Consider the following 18,605-nt stretch of genomic DNA (forward strand, 5'->3'; position numbering starts at 1 on the left):
AATTTAGCATGGCCGATCCAACTAATCTGCACATCTTTAAACATTTTAGTGTTAGACGATCCTACCAAGTACTTTAGCAGATGGATTTTTTTTTTTAAATTGTCCCATTTCATGTATCTCTGATGCTATTTAGATGAAGCTCTTCATGAAAAGATACTGCTTTTATTATTGTAATGAGAAATACATGAAACATTACAACATTAACTTGCAACAGGTAACAGATATAATGAGTTCACACCTCGTAAAGAAAATGGATATGCGAGGTAATAGAAATGATAAAAGAAATGGTGGGAGCCCAGAACAAACTTAAAGTTCGAGACTGGTCTTCCATGAGTGACTTTAGAAGCACTTCTTCACATAGCATATAGTGGAAATATGGAACATCGTCCTTCAAAAATCTGCTGAGATTTGATACTCCATCCCCAATTTTGCTAAGGCTTCTTGATGCCAGATTCTGTTAAATGCAACCTTTGAGGGCAAGGACATTCACTCTTGCCTCACTTCTGGAAATCAGCTCTTTTTGTCCATGTTTGAACTAAGGCTGTAATGCGATCAGGAGCTAAGTGGCCCTGGTGGAACCGAAACAATGTCAGTAAACAAGTTATTCCTGAGCAAGTATGGTTGATAGCACAAAAACAAAAGTTACTGGAAAAGCTCAGGAGGTCTGGCAGCATCTGTGAAGAAAAAAATCAGAGTTAACATTTCAGATCCAGTGACCCTTCCTCAGAACGGTTGATAGCATTATTCATGACACCTCCCATCACTTAGAATCATAGAATCCCTACAGTGCAGATAGAGGCCAATCATCCCGTCAAGTCACACTGACCCTCCAAACAGCATTCCTCCCAGACCCACCACACCCTACCCTATCCCCGTAACCCTGCACTTACCATGGCGAATCATCCTAGCCTGCACATCTTTGGACTTTGAGGAAACCGGAACACTGTCTCCCCATACAGACATGGGGAGAACACGCAAACTCAACACAGATAATCACCCAAGGCTGGAAGTAAACCCGCGTCCCTGGTGCTGTAACCACTGAGCCACCTTGCTGCCCCAAATAATGATTGAGAGTAGACTGACTGGGCAGTAGTTGACTGGTTTGGATTTTTCCTGCTTTTTGTTAACAGGATATACCTTTGCAATTTTCCTCATTGTTGGGTGGATGCTAATATTATAGCTGTACTGGAACAGCTTGACTAGGTGTGCCCTCAGTTGTGCAGGCACAGTCTTCAGTACTATTCTGGAATGCTGTAAAGGCCATTGCCTTTGCATTATCCAGCCTTCAATTGTTTCTTGATATCAGGATTTCCCTCCCTAATAGCATTGTGGGTCAACCCACAGCAGGAGGAATGCAGAGGTTCAAGAAGGCAGCTCACCACCACCTTCTCAAGGTCAGCTAGGGATGGGAAAGAAACGTCGGCCAGCCAGCGATGCCCACATCTCACAAAATGAATAGAAAAAAAAAATCATGTGGAGTTAGTTGAATTAGCTGAAGATTGGCATCTATGATGCTGGGGACCTCTGGAGGAGATTGAGATGGATCGCCCGCTTGGCACTTCTGCCTGAAGATTGATGTGAATGCTTTAGCGTTATCTTTTGCACTAATGTGCTGGGCTCTCCCATCATTGATGACGGGGATATTTGTGAAGCCTCCTTTTCCAATGAGTTGTTTAATTGTCCGCCATCTTTCATGACTAGATGTGGCAGTGCTGCAGAATTTAGATCTGATCTGTTGGTTGTGCAATCACTTAGCCTTTTTATCATATGCTGCTTGTGCTGTTTGGCATGCAAGTTGTTCTGTTTTGTGGCTTCACCAGGTTGACACCTCATTTTATGTATGCCCAGCACTGCTTCTGGCATGCTCTAATGAACTCTTCATTGAACCCAATATCTAAAAATATTATTGCAGATAACTGTCATGATCCAGATATTAACTTCATTTCAGCATCAGCCATTGCATCATTATAATGATAGGTGCTTACAGTCTTGCCATCAACACAACTAGAACAGTCTGGGGCAAACACAGTAAATGTAAATCAACAAATCTAACAAAAACATACAAGACTGAATAGCATAAGCATGTGTTACAGAAATATTTACATAAGTTATATTTTCTTACATCTCTTTCGCTTTTTATTCAGGTCTTCTGTTGATGATTTTCGTTTTCTCTGTTGATTTGAGGTCCTCAAATAATTTCCATCTCTAACATTTGTTTTCTCCTTGGTCACAAAAAAACCAAAAAAGTTACTTCAAGGCCTTAAGTATTTATTATTTCCTTTATAATAAAGTATTATACTCACTACATTGTTTTGAGCACTGGTATTCAAGTAATCGGTTCCACCCTCATTGATAGTAACGTTCAATGTATTATCAATAACTAATCGTTGTCCCCTCCAGTACTCCAATGGTGCTTTAATGCAACGACCACTACGGCTGGTCAGTGTACATCTTTGTATTGATGTTTCAGTGGAAATTGTAATCTCTATTATAAAAGAAGTTACAAAAGCCATTTAAACAGTATTAACCATCAGAATTAATGCACATAACCAGTTGTAAGGAAGCAAACATGAGGACATTTAACATACTTCCTGTGGTTGAAAAATGAAAAACAAAGATATTTTCTGAGATTACCAGGACTTAAATTCTAGGCCACTTAATAAATTACAAAATTGGCAAAATCTTTTGAATTGAAGTCTTTTGAATTGAAGTCTGGAATCTTTCGAATTGCTTTTCAGCAACCCCTAAACTGTCCTGAGTGACCTATTGAAAACCTTGCAATACACCTGTCCCCTATTTCTGGGCAGAATTCAAAGTTGCAACATAGCAATTCTTGAATTGAGTGTGCTATATTACAGTTACAGAGAATGCTGGTTTCCTTGGTACAATTGAATACACAGGAAGTGGATTTGATCACGTATAAGGAAAGTGAATGTACTATAGCCACGTTTGCAGATGACACAAAAATAAGTGGGAAGGAAGGTGGTGAGGATGACACAAACAGTCTGCAGGAAGAATAAAGGAACTAATATTATTTAAATAAGGAAAGACTGAAGAAAGCTCCAAAACAGGGATTCGGAAGCGCTTAGAAACCTTGCTGATTTTTCATTATTTTTGTCCTGTTATCACTTTTGAACGGTGAACTGGAAATGACTTGTGGACTTTGAAATAGTTTGTGTAGAAAGAAAAGAGCAGACCAAACAAACTTTGTTTGTTTGTAAAGCCAGACCTGGGGGCTAATTATAGGCTGATTCCTGATTAAAGGGGTTCTAACAAACACAGCGACCTCAAGAAGAGCATTGTTTAAACTGATAGCAGAAGTTGGCTGTTAACAACATCAGTATCTGAGAATTGGTTCTGGCAAATCTGGATGAGACTTCATGCTTAAGTAGATGGCACATGTTGAACACTGACCAATTGAGGCCTCAGGAGGAACCATTCAGTGTATCGGGTAGAACAAAAATTAAAGTTGTTTCTTAATTATGTTTTCTGAGAGATAGTTCTGGACTGCTGGCTAAGACAGCATGAAGATTTGAAAGCTCCCTGCCTGATCTGCTACATCAGCTTCCAGAAGCCCAAAGAGTAAAAAGCCGAGTTAACAGAATTTTTGCCTTTGTCTAGTGAACTTGATCAACATTTCAGAAAAAAAAACAGCCAAACAGTTCACATTTATACTTGTGCAACAACACATAATGAAAGCTATTTTAAAAAATCTGCCAGTTTAGTTATATTCTTTTATTTATCCCTTAACTGCATTTGTCTGTATGACTTTTGTGAGATTGGGGGCTGAAAACAAATGTTTCTGGTTTAAAGCACAGATATTAATCAGCTTATTGTGTAGTTCAAAATTTATGTCTGCTAAAGTTATTATGTTTAGTTAAGTCTTTTGATTAAGATACAAAACCAGCGGCTGGAAATTAAATTTTCATTAAGTCTGGGATTGGTTATTCAAAAGTCTGGTTAGGAACCATTGAAGTAACTATTTGGGGGTCTTCAACGGTTTAATTTTACTGTGTTGCAAATACAGAGTTCGAAAGGCTGATTTGATTTGGCTGTGTCATAGCAAAGTCCTCAAAATGCGAGCATCAAAGTTCACTGGGTAATAGGGAAGGCAAATGGAATGCTGGCCTCCATTTCAAAGAGAGTGGAATATAAAAGTAAGGAGGTTTTGCTAAAACTATACAAGGCACTAGACAGACCACAGCTGGATTACTGCAAACAATTTTGGGTCCGTGGAGGAGGAGGAGGTTGAATAGATTGGGCCTGTATTCATTGGAACTTAGAAGAATGAAAAATAACCTTATGAAAACATACAACATTCTTAGGGGGCTTGACAGGATAGACACGGAAACTTTGTTTCTCCCTGTGGAAGAGTCAGAGACCAGTAGGCATAATCTCATAAGAGGTTGCACATTTAAGATAGAGAGGAGATGGAATTTCTTCTGTCAGAGAGTAGTGAATCTGTGGAATTATTTGCTGCAGAGGGCTGACAAGGCTGGATTGCTAAGAATATTCAATGCTGTGATAGACAGATTTTTAAACAGGACAGAAATTAGGATTATAAGAAATGCAGAGTTTAGGATCATCAGATTAGCCATGATCTCCCTGAGTGGCAAAGAGTTTTGATGGACTAAATGGTCTACTTGGACTTCAATAAGTTTTTCGAAAAGCTCCTGCATGGGAGACTGATAACAAAGGCCATAGAATCTGCATAAATTTGGCAACTGGATCCAGATTTGGCTGAGTGGCAGGAAGCAGAGGGCTATGGTTGAGGGGTGTTTTTGTGACTGGAGGTCTGTGTCCAATTGGGTTCCACAGGGATCAATGTTGGAGCACTTGCAGTTTGTGGTATATAGACTTCAATGCAGGAAGGTTAATCAATAAGATCACAAATGATACAAAAATTGGTGGGGTGGTAAATAGTGAGGACGATTGCCTTAGATTACAAGAGGATAGGGATGGGCTGATCAGTAGCAAATGGAATTTAATCTGGATAAGTGTGAGGTGATGCACTTGGGTAGGACAAGCAAGGCAAGGGAATACATGACGCATTCATGAAGCACCAAGGATCGGAGGGATCTTGGTGTGCATGTTCATTGGTCCCTTAAGGCAGTGGGACAGGTAGGTAAAGTGGTTAAGAAAGCATATGGTGCTTGCCTTTATTATCCAAGGCATAGAGTTGAAGAGTTGGGAGGTCATGCTAGAATTGATAAAGTGTCAGTTAAGCCACAGTTAGAGTATTGTGTGCAATTCTGGAATCCACATTATAGGAAAGTGGTGAATAACATGGAAGGGATGCAGAGGAGATTTTCCTGGACTGGACAGATTCAGTTATGAACAGAGAGTGGATTGACTGGATTTGTTTTCTTTAGAGCAGAGGACACTGAAAGGGGCATGATTGGATGAATAAAATTATGAGGTGCATAGACAGGGCAGATGCGAATAAATGATTCCCCTTGATGGAGGGATCAATGACCAGAGAGCATAGATTTAAGGTAAGAGGTAGGAAGTTTAGTGGGGATATGAGGAAATGTGAGGATGGTAGGAATCTGGAACTCACTGCCCATAAGGATAGTAGAGGCAGAAACCCTCAATATATTCAAGAAGTATTTGGACATACACTTGTGATGGCAAGGCATACCAAGACATGGTCTAAGTGCTGAAAAAGGGATTAAAACAATTAGGTGGCTGTTTTTAACCAGCGCAGACTCAATGGGCCAAAGACCCTTTTTATGCCATAGATCTCTATGAACTCATGACTATGATTTCTGTTCCTGCATCTTACAGGCTTTTGGTCTTAGGTAAAAGCAACATACGTTAATACTTAAGAGAAAAGCAAATTTTAATAGCTCTTATACTTAGAATTTAATGCTTTCCTCGTAAAATTTGAGTCATCTGCTCATTAATTGGAGCCCTTTAGATATATTTACCTGAAATATATTTGTGCATAAACTGTAACAACGAAATCCCAACCCCTATTTTGGTTGGGCTGCAAAGAATGACAAGAGTTCGAGTCAGACCATTTAGGTCACAAAGTTCACTTCATATTTTTCAGTCTCTAGACCACATTAACCTGCTATCTACCATGGCAACTCTGATTACTTGTTGACTTTCCACTGCATCAGTAAAGTTTATTCACTCATGGGAGTGAGATATGGATGTTGCTAGCTGGCTACCATTTAATGCCCGTCCCTAGTTGCCCTTGAGAAGCTGGTGTGAGCAGTCTTCTTTATCTGCTGTGGGTAGACCCATAATGCTCTTAGAATTCCAGGATTATGACGCAACGACAGTGAAAGTGAGGTAACCTGAAAATTGCCAGTGTAATTTTTATACATGCCTCCTAAAAATAGAGTGACCTGCATGGGCTTTCTATCTATCTTTAAACATACATAATTTGATAATAATAACAATGTTCAATTGCTTGAAATATATTCCATCTATTTTATTTTGTCAAGGAAGATGAGTTTATTGGGGAACCTACAATTAGGTGCATAAAAGGGTTTCTGTGGTCTCTATCTGTATGGACTTCTACTCGCATTTAATAAGGCTCTACAGCAAAATAAAATCTCTCAGAATTCGAGGCTACTTTGCAGTGTTGGTTTGATATTAATTGTAACACAGGAGAAGAGAGCAAGGATAGAAGGAATAAATACTCTAATTGGAAGATGTCCCTCATGGTGCTTCACAGGGATCTAAATTGGTGCTTGATTTTTTTCATCATATATATCAATGACTTGGTAGAGGAATAGGGTTGCACATCCAAGCCTGCTGATAACACTAAGTTAGGAGGCATAAGAAGTTGTGCAGACTTGAACAAGAAGTTTTTAATGAACACAGGAATGGACATATACAGAATGAATGAGTGGGCAAAACTGACAAATGGCATTCCTTGTGGGTAAACATAAGGTAAACGCACTTGGATTCAAGAAATATAAATCAAAGCATTTTCTAAATAGTCTGTTAAGGCCTTTTCCCCACAACAAGTTGTAATCATTCCATCTTCTTTACCACACATACGGTCCCCTTCCCCAATCCATACAAATATTTAAAAACTTACCATTATCAATTTTTGACTCTTTTGTTCGCTTTTTCTTTGCTGTCAATTGAGTCTTAGCTATATCATGTGATAAGACTGCATCATCTTGTAAATTTCTGGATTTCACTGAAGGCAACTTTTGAATACTGGCATCTTTAGTCCCTCTTGTGTTTGAATGACAACCTTTTTCCCTAAACGATGAGAATTTTTGATAATTGTTGTTAAGCATGTTAATACTATTTTAACCATTTAATTTATTATTTGGCTGGATTTTTGATGCCCCCATCAGTGAGTCTGCAGGCAGGAGGAGAACATAGAAAATTCACCTAGTACATTCTACAATGCTGCTGGGTCTTTAGAGAATAAATGGCTAATTATGGCATCATTACAAGTATTTTACGTGGTGGTGGTGGTGGCGTGGAGTAGATAGACAGGCTTATGCCACGTAGGAATTTCGTGCAGTTGAAGTGCCATAGCATACAAGGCAATGGACCAGGTACCGAAAAATGAGATGAGAACAAATGGACATGTGATGACAGGCCCAGATATAATGGGACAAACTAAGTTGTAAAAACTCTAACAAATTCAGCCCATCGTGATTTTCCAAAACAGCTTTTATTCCTTCTCTTTATAAAGCATTTATTTCCCTTTTTGAATAGTAACCCAAACATTTCTGCAATAACTGACAGGATCTCATTTTCTATGAGAGGCAATCAACATATTCCAACGTATTTTTCTGCTCCACTTATTCCTGAAGTGAAAGTGTCTGATTATTCTTTGCAATAAGTTTGTTTAGCAATATAACCAAAACATAAGTGTAGAACAATCTGCTGCTATGACGCTGCTTGGCCTGCTGTGTTCATCCAGCCCTGCACCTTGTTGTCTTGAAATACAACCACCTAGACACTTAGCAACTCTGAACAAAAGCATTTACAAAAGCTGTAAATCAGGACCTCTTAACGAGGGTCACAATCTCTAGCAGGGCTTAGAATCCCTAAGGTGCGGAAACAGGCCCTTCAGCCCAACAAGTCCACACTGACCCCTTAGAGCATCCCACCCAGACCCATCCCCATATAACCCACCTAATCGACACATCCCTGAACACGATGGGCAATTTAGCATGGCCAATCCACCTGGCTTGCACATTTTTGGACTCAAGGAAGAAACCGCAGCATCCGGAGGAGATCCACGCAGACACGGGGAGAATGTGCAAACTCCACACAGACAGTGCTAACCACTGAGCCATCCAAATGATTACTAACAGCTTCAATACTCTTTTAAATACTCACCTTTTAAAAAAAACACAATTGACATATACTAATAACAATGTTTGAGGCACTCAACTTACAATGGATATTCTCTCAAAGTATCAATTGGTGCAGAATCATGAAAACCAAATTTTTGGGCGTTAGCTTGGGTTGTACTCAATTTTATGCTTTCTCAGGTCCTTACTGACATGGCAGAAATGGAAAAAACATTATGATTCAACCTGAAAATGTTTGACTTACTGGAAATTAATGCTCCACTAATATGGTGTTTAACGTACTCTTAGCAGTTCCTTTTAAAATTAATTCACTTTATTGTTATGGCCTTGGAATCTGTTAGAATATCCAGAATGGGAAAGTGATAATTAAAGATATGTCAGAACTTTCTATAAATAGTCTTATTTTTGACCGAGGAACTTTACTGAATTCATGTCTAATCTGAGTGCTAGGAGGATATTTTTTCAATATTTACCAAATACACATGAAGCAACAGATGAAAATAATGATGACTACACTGGGCTGTATGGAATGTGACTGAGAGATAATGAGCAATATTTCTATAAAGATTGTTTCCTTAAAAATCTTCCCAAATCAGCTTGATAATTTTCGACTTTATCATAGCAATTTAAGTCGACACAAAATACAGCATAGAATAGGAAGAGTGGCATACCTCCTTTTAAAGAATTCTTCAACATACTCCTTCCAATCCAATGGAAAACCCAAAAAGAAGTGTTTTAAAATGGAATTAGAGAATCCTGTTTTTTCAAAAAAAAAATTAAAAGGATTAAATTTATACCCCAATACTTTCATTATCATTTAAGGTGACAAGGAAATAGTTTAGACAAAAGGCTAATCAAGGGTTGAAAGGAGAAAGGGAATAAAATATGCCATTTCTGGAATTACACATGTTGACATTTTTCATATTTAATTATATAAAATGTTCAATTACTTTCCTAAATTGGCATATATTAACTTACAAAATGTAATATAGGCAGACAACAAGTTGAATCTTTCAAAGTAGATGTGGAACTATTAAAAGAGTCTCCAAATTATGAACTAGGCCTCACAGCTGAAAGAGAGGGCTGAATCAAAAGTATTTTTTGGCTAAGTTCAAGTTGTGTAAGTTTTTTGGAAGATTTTTCATTGCAAATGTTTTCTCACTGCATCTTACCTAACTCACTGTATTAACTACTTACTCCACCCTAATGGTATTTCTCAAGTCCAATTTTTTTGCTGCATCATTCCACATTCCACTCCCAGAGCAGATTGCCACTCAGCAGATAACAACCTAAACACTGGTGTCCCTTGCGTGTGCACCCTTTTTAAAAGGTGGCATCTGGATGAGTACTTGTATTTCCTGGAGGTACTGAGGGGATGGGATGGTGCAAAGGAGAGGAGTGCTATTTTTGGAGAACTGGCAGAAGAAGCCAAGCTACTAGACCGTGCCAGTATTGTCCGAGGTCACCCATATTAGTGCCACCTCCAGGGTGTGGAGAAATATCCAGCAACGCAGAAAGTAAGTCAATTGCTTCTCTGCTTCACCATGTTAAGTGCCAAACTCTGGTCTCTGCTGTCTCACATTCAGTGCTCTCTCTCTGTGAATGCACCCACTTCTCACTTAGGCTCACACTCTGCCACTCTCACTATTTCATGCTTCCTTCTTTCCTTACCTCACTCACCGTCACCCACTCCACCCAACTCTGCACACCACTAATCCTGCATGCCCTACAATTTGCCTCCTCAATCCCTTGGAACACCACACCAGCTTTCCCGCACACACACCAGCCCTAACAACCATGCCACCCATTGCTATCTCATTCATTACCCCACACCATCACCACCACTACCACCCTTCCCCCCCGACTTCTGTCACTTCAGTGGCAGCGATCAACATCTTTAGAAAATCAATCAAGAGACCTGCGAAACAACACATCTTGGAAGCTGCTGAAGTAATCTGGCCAGTTTTGTTATTTTTCCTTTTTAATTCCAAAATATCCCTTTACCCACATTTATTTGTATACCTTTGTGTGAATAGGGCTGAAAACAAAGGTACCACTAAACAAAAAATAAATCTAAAGAACTGCAAATGTTGGTAGTCAGTTAGTTCTGAAGAAGGGTCACTGGACCTGGAATATTAACTCTGCTTTCTCTCCACAGATGCTACCGGATCTGCCAAGTTTTTCCAGTAATTTTTGCTTTGTTTCTGAAAACAAAGGTTACTGGATTTAAATCAGACATTAGTTAACTTATTGTTTCACTTTGCTCTGCTAAAGCTATTGTGTCATTAATAAATTATTAAAGCTATAAACCTGGTGTCTAGTATTGTCTAGTGCTGGTTATTCAAAAAGTCTGGCTAAGAATAAATGAGGTCAATTTTAATGATCATTGAGTATTCTAATTTTACTGTAAAGTCTGATTTGATTTGGCTGTCTGTCTCTGTACTGTAAGAACATTCATGCATTTCTGGTGTCACTATAATAAATTTTCTCTGCACCATTCCAGTATGTTTGTATCATTTTTAATAACATGGCAACTAATACTTCATGCTGTATTCAAAGTCCTGTCACATACAGATTTAACATAACTTGCATACTTTTCATTTCATTCCCAATTAAAGCTGTGCACTTGGATTTCTTCATTATGCCCTTTCTTATATTTGGGGCAATATATTAAGTGAAGTTTCTATTTTTCCTAGTGATGTTGAACTCTAATTGCAATTTATTTGACCACTCTATGAGCCTAGTAATGTTCCAGCAACAATCCTTTCAGAACACCACTTTCTATTTTCTGCCACTTGAATAACTGTCTTGCATGCACTTTCCGCTCTTTGTCTTACCTTAGTTATTTGTCTACTTACCTTGGTTCTTCATTGCAACATAATCCAATGGTCCTTTCAGAACATAAATTGAACCAGTGATAGATTTCACTTCCGTTTGTTTAATTCGTTCAGCAATTACATTACTATGCCAGTATACTCCATCAGTATCTCTGTTTGGGAACACATACATAGTGTTTAATATCAAGTTGAAGAACCTAAAAATATACTTCCGGATACATTGTATAAATTAACCAACTACAAATCCAATCCTAATTCTGACACAAGATCATTGACCTAAGACACTTTTGGAGTGAACTTTTCAGGAGGAGTGCCAAGCCCACCCATGTTGACTTTTAATTGGTCACCTCCTTGTTGATTTTTTTAAAATTAAGGACCATGCATAACATCACGAGGAGTAGGCCGAACAAGAGGGCATGTAGCACTGTCAGGTCAGTGGCTCCACCGGGGAGGTAGATGCTGCTATTGGATGCAGGAGAAGACAAGGATGCCTCAGTGGAGAAGTGCCGTTGGTTGTCTGCATTTAAGTCCTCAAAAAAAGCCTGAGGCTAACAGGATGATTTAAATAGTGGGGCAACATCTTCACAGAGTTGTAACATTTTGGTTCTGGCCTTTCATTTTGACAAATTTATTGTCGGGGCATGGAGTCTCTGTCACCGACAGCCACTCAACATGCCACCAGGAGGTTACCTTGATAGAACTGCAATCTCTGCATACAGCAGGAGTCAGACTTAATGAGGGGAAAATATCAGTGCCATTGCAAAATCGCCCCAAAGTGAGGTCTTAAGTGTTCTAACTGCTTGCTTTTGTGGAAAAGGCAGCTGATCCAAGCTACCTCTGCAAGTTGTCACTGTGAGACAAAAATGCAACAGGGAGCTGTCTTGTCTCCTATTTTGCATCTGTCTCCAACCTCATCTCTATGGAAGCAGGAAAATTTAACCAGGTAACTCTTTATCTCCTTGATGCCTCACTCAGTCGTATGTGGTTTTGATGTTACGTCACCACTAGAATTCAGCACTTTCGTTTGAACCAAGGTTGTAATGAGGTCAGAATCGAATTGGCTAAAGACTGGCACCTATATTTCTAGGGACCACTGGAGAAGGCAGAGATGGCACTTGTGGCTGAAAATTGCTGCGAGTGCTTCAGCCTTATCTTTTGCACTGATGAGTTGGGCTCTTTAATCATGGAAACTGGGGATATTAATGGAGCCTTACCCTCTAGTGAGTTGTTTAATTGTCACCACCATTCATGACTGGATATGCCAGGACTTTAGAGCTTAGATATGATCCATTCTTTGTGGGATCACTTAGTTCTAGCTATCAGTTTCTGCTTTTACTGTTAGGGATACAAGTAGTCCTGTTTGGTAGCTTCACCAGGCTGACAGCTCACTTTTAGGTATGCCTAATGCTGTTACTGGAATTCGTTCCTGCACTCTCCGTTGAACCTAATTAGGAGCACAAGTTTTTAGGAGATAATATATCACCACAACAACTAATTAACAGATCTTTACACCTCTGTTTGGGGAAAAAAAAACTGAAAGGTCCATCAGTGGACATCCAAATAAGTTTCAGCTACAACTATTGTGTTTCTTGTGAAGAAACATGGGAGGGGCGGGAACAGTTCTCAGGGAATTCCTTGTCAGTGTTTTTTTTTGACCTCAGCTCCTTAAATGGAATAATTATCCTATTTTTATCTGCAACTTATTGTACAATATATGAGGGCTTTGCCTAGAAAATAAAAACTTGCAATCATTTGCTTACCTTCAGTCTCAATTTATTAATGTCCAACTTAGCCACACAAATAAATCAGAGGTCCTAGATTTAATGTCAAAGCAACATTAACTGATTGCAACAGGAGGAGCATGAAAATTAGCATCACCACTCTGGATTAGGTAAAACTTGCCACAATACCTGATGCTGATCAATAAAATGATGACTGCCTCTTCGAGATCAACTGCACTGCTTTAAATTGAGCAATTTGTTGACAATACTTACACCATCGCATAGAATGTTTACAGCATAGAAGGGGCCATTAGCGCAATGTGTCTGTGTTTGCAACAATAAATTCAGCTTATCCCTCTATCAATCCCCATAGCCCTTCATATTTTCACCTTCAGGTGTTTATCAAATTAAGTCTGATTATAACCACTTTGACCATCATTCCAAATCCTAACCACTTGCCTAAAAACATTTTGCACATTATCAATAGTTCTTGAAAAGCAGTAAGCCACTTCAGGATAAGGGGTAAAAATGGTGATAGGACAGGAAAAGTACTCTTTAAAGATTTATTTTTCTTTTTTTTAAAACAAAAAGGAAATTACCTTTTTCCTTCTACACAAATCTCATTGCTGCCTTTTATCTGTTGGATGATCCATTTGGTGAGAGTAATCCTTTTCTCCTGCATATTTAAAACAAAAGGTGATACAAAGGTTAAAGAATCTAAGACAAAAATAATTATCAACAAGATAATAACAATTACTAAGTATTGAAGTTATTCAGAGCTTAAAAGATTTCTCTAAAAAACACCTAACCATTATTATCCATTGACCGTCTGCTGCCAGTGGGCTGACATCTCAATTATTTAAATCATAGATATTGTAGGTTATTAGTTAGTTAATGTACATTTCTAGTACTGCTCTTATTGCAATATGGTGTGGTGTTGCCTTCCTGAAACGTCCTGATGATTTATTCACAAAGCCTAATTTCAGAAAATATGGTGAAGGTGTGAAAATAGGTACCAATTGTGGTGTGAAATTTATTTTTGTGTTGGTGTTGTTGGCTAAACCAGCATTTATTGCCCATCCCAAATTGTTCAGAGGACAGTTAAGAGTCAACCACGTTGCTGAGAGTCTGGAGTCACATGAAGGCCAGACCAGGTAAGGATAGCAGTTTCATTCCTTAAGGAACATTAGTGAATCTGATGGGTTTTTCCAACAATTGACAATGATCATTAGATCCTCAATTCTAGATTTTTATTGAATTCAAATTTCACTGTTTGCCATTGCGGGTTTCAAATTCAGGTCCCCAGAACATTATTTGGATTTCTGGATTAATAGTTGATGAATAATACCATGAGGCCATTCTTTTCCCCTAATGTTGACCTGTGCTCAATATAAACAGAGACATTGTCTTCCCTATTCATAAAAAACATAGAAAGTAGTAGACCATTCAGACCTTCATGACCACTCCGCCATTCAATATAATCATGACTGATCATCCACCTCAGTACCCTGTCCCTACTTTCTCCCCAATACCCTTTGATCCTTGTAGCCCTAAGGAAAACATCTAACTCTTCTTGAAAACACTCAATATTTTAACCTCAACTGCTTTCTACGGCAGAGAATTCCACAGGCTCACAACTCTCTGGAGAAGAAGTTTCACCTCTTCTAACTCCTAAATGGCCTACCATGGACCATTAAAACAATGATCCTGGTTCTGGGTGTGCCAGTCATCGGTAACATCCTTTCTGCATTTATCCTGTCTAGACTTCTTACAATTTTACAGGTTTCTATGAGATTCTACATCATTCTTCTAAACTCCAGTGAATATAGTCCTAACCTATTCAGTTTCCCTTTACACATCAGTCCAGCCATCTTAGTAATGAGTCTGGTAAACCTTTGTTGTCCTCCCTCCAGGGTCAGAACATTTGTCTTCAGATAAGAAGATCAAATTTGCACGCAATATTCCAGATGCGGACGCAAGCAAGACTCCAGGAGGTACCAAAGTACCAATCCATATTGGTACAAACAACACAGGCAGAAAGAGACTTGGAATCCTACAAACAGAATTTAGGGAGTTAGGTCGGAAGTTTAAAACCTCTAGGGCACTCTAAAGGTTGCAATTTCAGGATTACTCCTGTGTCACGTGCTAGTGAAGCTGGAAATAGGAAGATATTACAGTTGAATGCATGACTAAAGACCTGGTATAGGATGGAGGGATTCAAATGTCTGGATCATTGGAATCTATTCCAGGGCAGGTGGGACCTCTGCAAGAATGTTGTGTTGTACCTAAACTGGAGGTGCATCAATATCCTTGCAGGGAGGTTTGCTAGGGCCACTCGGGAGGATTTAAACTATTGTAGCAAGGGAGTTGGATCCAAAGCATGTGAAGTGTTTGATGAGAAGAAAGAGGCTAAATCAAGTAAGTCTAGTAGGAAGAACAGGCAAAGCCAAGTTACTGAACATGGTGGGACTAGTGGTCTGAAGTGTACTTATTTTAATGCAAGGAGTATAACAGATAAGGCAGATGAGTTTAGAGCCTGAATTATTGCATTGGACTACTGGTGGTAACATGACAGAAGCTTGGTTGAGAGAAGGGCAGGACTGGTTGCTCAACGTTCCGTGGTTCAGATGCTTCATGTATGATAGAGATGGATGTAAAAGGGAAGTTGCATTACTATCAAGAAGAATATCACAGCTGTACTAAGAGAGGTCGTGGATGGCTCATCCAGTAAGGCCACATGGTAGGAATAAGAAAGGTGCAATCACTATGATAACGTTATACAATATGCCTCCCAAGAGCCAGCGGGAATTAAGGGAATAGATAGGTAAGGATTGTATTAGTAGGTGATTTTAATTTCCCCAACATTCACAGGGACTCCCTTGTGCCAGCGGCTTAGATTGGACAGAATTTGTTAGATGCATCCAGGATGGATTCTCGAAACAATATATGTAGTTTAACTAGGGAAGGTGCTGCATTAGATCTTGTCTTGGGAAATGAGTCTGGCCAGATGACTGAAGTTTTTTTGTGGAAGCATTTTGAGAACAGTGATCATCTTTCTGCAGTTTTAAGATAGTTATGGAAAAGCATCAGACTAGACCTTGGGTGAAAGTGCAAAACCAGGGGAAGGCTAATTACAAAAGTATTAGGCAGGAACCAGAAAAACCAGAAACCAGCTGTTCGAAGGCAAATCCACACCAGACACGTGGGGTTTTTTACCTATTCATTTGTGGGATGTGAGCATCACTGGTTGGCCAACATTTCTTGCCCATCCCCAGTTGCCCTTGAGAAGGTGGTGGTGAGTTGCCTTCTTGAACCGCTGCAGTTCACTAGCTGTAAGTTGACCCACAATGCCGTTAGGGAGGGAATTCCAGGATTTTGACCCACCGACATAAAAGGAACGGTGATATATTTCCAAGTCAGGATGGTGAGTGGCTTGGAGAGGAACTTGGAGGTGGTGGTGTTCCCATATGTCTGCTGCCCTTGTCCTTCTAGATGGAAGTAGTCGTGGGTTTGGAAGGTGCTGTCTGAGGATCTTGGGTGAATTTCTGCAGTCCATCTCGTAGATAGTACACACTGCTGCTACTGAGCGATGGTGGAGGAGGGAGTGGATGCTTGTGAATGTAGTGCCAATCAATCAAGTGGGCTCCAAGCGGGAGTCTTTTAATAGCCAGTTGATCAGTGTTCAGGACCTGCATGTTCCTGTGAAGATGAAAAGATAGCAAGATTTGGGAACCTTTGATGACAAGAGATGTTGCAAATTTAGTTAAAAAGATAAAGGAAGAATAAGTAAGGCTTAGGAAACAGAAATCAAACAAAGCCCTTGAGGAGTATAAGGGAAGTAGCAAAGAACTTAAAAGATATGAGGAGGGCTGGAAGGGACCATGAAGTGTCCCTGGCAAGTTGGATGAAGGAGACTCTCAAAGTATTTTATATGAGTATTATGAGCAAGAACAAAGGTAGGCCCACTCAAGGAGAAAGGAGGGATTAATGCATGGGATAAGACGAAGTGGATGAGGTCCTTAAGTACTTCATATCAGTATTGACCAAGGAGAAAGACACGGATGGTGGCAAGTTTAGAAAGAGGTATGTTGATGCTATGGGGCATGTCAAAAAGTAAGAAGGGGGAGGTGTTGGGTGTTTTGAGAAACATTAACGTAGATAAGTACCACAGTCAGATGGGCTCTATCATAAGATACTGAAGGAGGCAAGGGAGGAGATTGTTGGGGCCTTGACAAAGATCTTTGTTTCCTTTTTAGGCACAGGCAAGGTCCTGGAAGACTGGAGATTAGCTGATGTTGTTCCTTTGTTCAAGAAGGCGAGAGGGACAACCCAGGTAATTATAGGCTGGTGAACCTTCATAACTGGAAGGGAAATTATTGGAAAAGATTCTTAGGGACAGCATTAGGAGAAGAATGGACTTATATGGGATGGTTAGTATGCCTTTATTCTGGGTAAGTCTTGTGTCATCTCACAAACTTGATTGAGTTTTTTGAGGACGTGATGAAAATGATTGATGAGGGTAAGGCATCTACACGGACTTTGCAAAAGTATTTGACCAGATTTCTCAAGATAGGCTGGTCCAGAAGGTCAAATTGCAAGGAATGCATGGCGAGCTGGCAAGTTGGATACAAAGTTGGTTTGGCCATAGAAGACAAAGGGTAGTTGTGGAAGGGTGTTTTTCCGAATGAAGGTCCACGACCATCAGTGTTCCGCAGGATCGGTGGTGGGCTTCTGTTGTTTGTAATATACATAAATGATTCAGATGCAAACATTGATGGTTTCGTTAGTAAGATTGCAGATGACATGAAAATTAGTGAAGTTGTGGTTAGTCAGGAAGGATATCAAATATTGCAGCAGGGTATAGATCAGCTGGAAAGTTAGGTGAAGTGGCAGATGGAGTTTAATCCAAACAAATTGTCAAGTGATGCATTTTTGGAGGTCGTATGCAAGACCAAAGTATACTGTAAATGGCTGGACCTTTAGGAACACTGATATAGACAGGGCCTTGAGGTCCAAGTCAATAACTCCCTGAAAGTGGCAACACAAGTGAATAAGGTGGTAAAGGAGGCATATGGCATTCCTGTCTTCGTCACTTGGGGTATTGAGTATAAACGTTGGCAAGTCACGTTGCAACTGTGTACGACTTTGGTCTGGCCACATTTGAAGTACTTTGTGCAGTTCTGGTCGTTGCACTATAGGATGGATGAGGAGGCCTTGTAGAAGATGCATAGCGGGTTTCCCAGGATGTTGCCTGGATTGGAATGTATTACCTATAGGACAGGTTGGACAAACTTGGATTGTTTTTGCTTGAACGTTTGGAAGCTGAGGGGCGACATGATAGAAGTACACAAAATTATGACAGGCATGACAGACTGGATGGTTGGAGCCTTTTTCCAAGGTTGGAAATGTCAAATACCAGGGGCATAGGTTTAAACTGAGATGGGGAAAGTTTAAAGGAGATAAGCAATCTAAGTTTTTTTAAAACAGAGGTGGGTAATAGATGCCTGGAAATCGCTGGCAGGGGAGGTGGTAGAAGCAAAATATGATACCAAAGTTTAGTCAAACACATGAACAGGCAAAGAATAATAGAATACAGACCATGTGCAGTCAGATGAGATAAGTTTAGAATAGCATCATGGTTTGCACGGACTGGTGGGACAAAGGATCTGTTCCTGTGCTGTGCTGTTCAATGTTCTGTGTGGACTCACAAAGATCCTTTATATTTCGACAAGACAAACCTGCTCCCA

At 39.7% G+C, this 18,605-nt stretch overlaps 1 protein-coding gene across 1 annotated transcript in view; it reads right to left on the bottom strand.

Moving 5' to 3' along the window:
* The window catches only part of mis18bp1 (MIS18 binding protein 1), a 79,690-nt gene that overhangs the window by 30,589 nt on the left and 30,496 nt on the right, over positions 1 to 18,605 (bottom strand). Inside the window, exons 5-10 of the mRNA XM_020528780.2 lie at positions 13,458 to 13,534; positions 11,159 to 11,289; positions 8,972 to 9,056; positions 7,058 to 7,227; positions 2,304 to 2,485; positions 2,123 to 2,222 (exon numbers count right to left, since the gene is read on the bottom strand). Coding sequence (XP_020384369.2) covers positions 2,123 to 2,222; positions 2,304 to 2,485; positions 7,058 to 7,227; positions 8,972 to 9,056; positions 11,159 to 11,289; positions 13,458 to 13,534 — 745 coding nt within the window. The remainder of the gene's footprint in view (positions 1 to 2,122; positions 2,223 to 2,303; positions 2,486 to 7,057; positions 7,228 to 8,971; positions 9,057 to 11,158; positions 11,290 to 13,457; positions 13,535 to 18,605) is intronic.

The sequence above is a fragment of the Rhincodon typus genome, chromosome 8 (assembly GCF_021869965.1).
Source record: "Rhincodon typus isolate 14 chromosome 8, sRhiTyp1.1, whole genome shotgun sequence".
In the NCBI taxonomy this organism is placed as follows: domain Eukaryota; kingdom Metazoa; phylum Chordata; class Chondrichthyes; order Orectolobiformes; family Rhincodontidae; genus Rhincodon; species Rhincodon typus.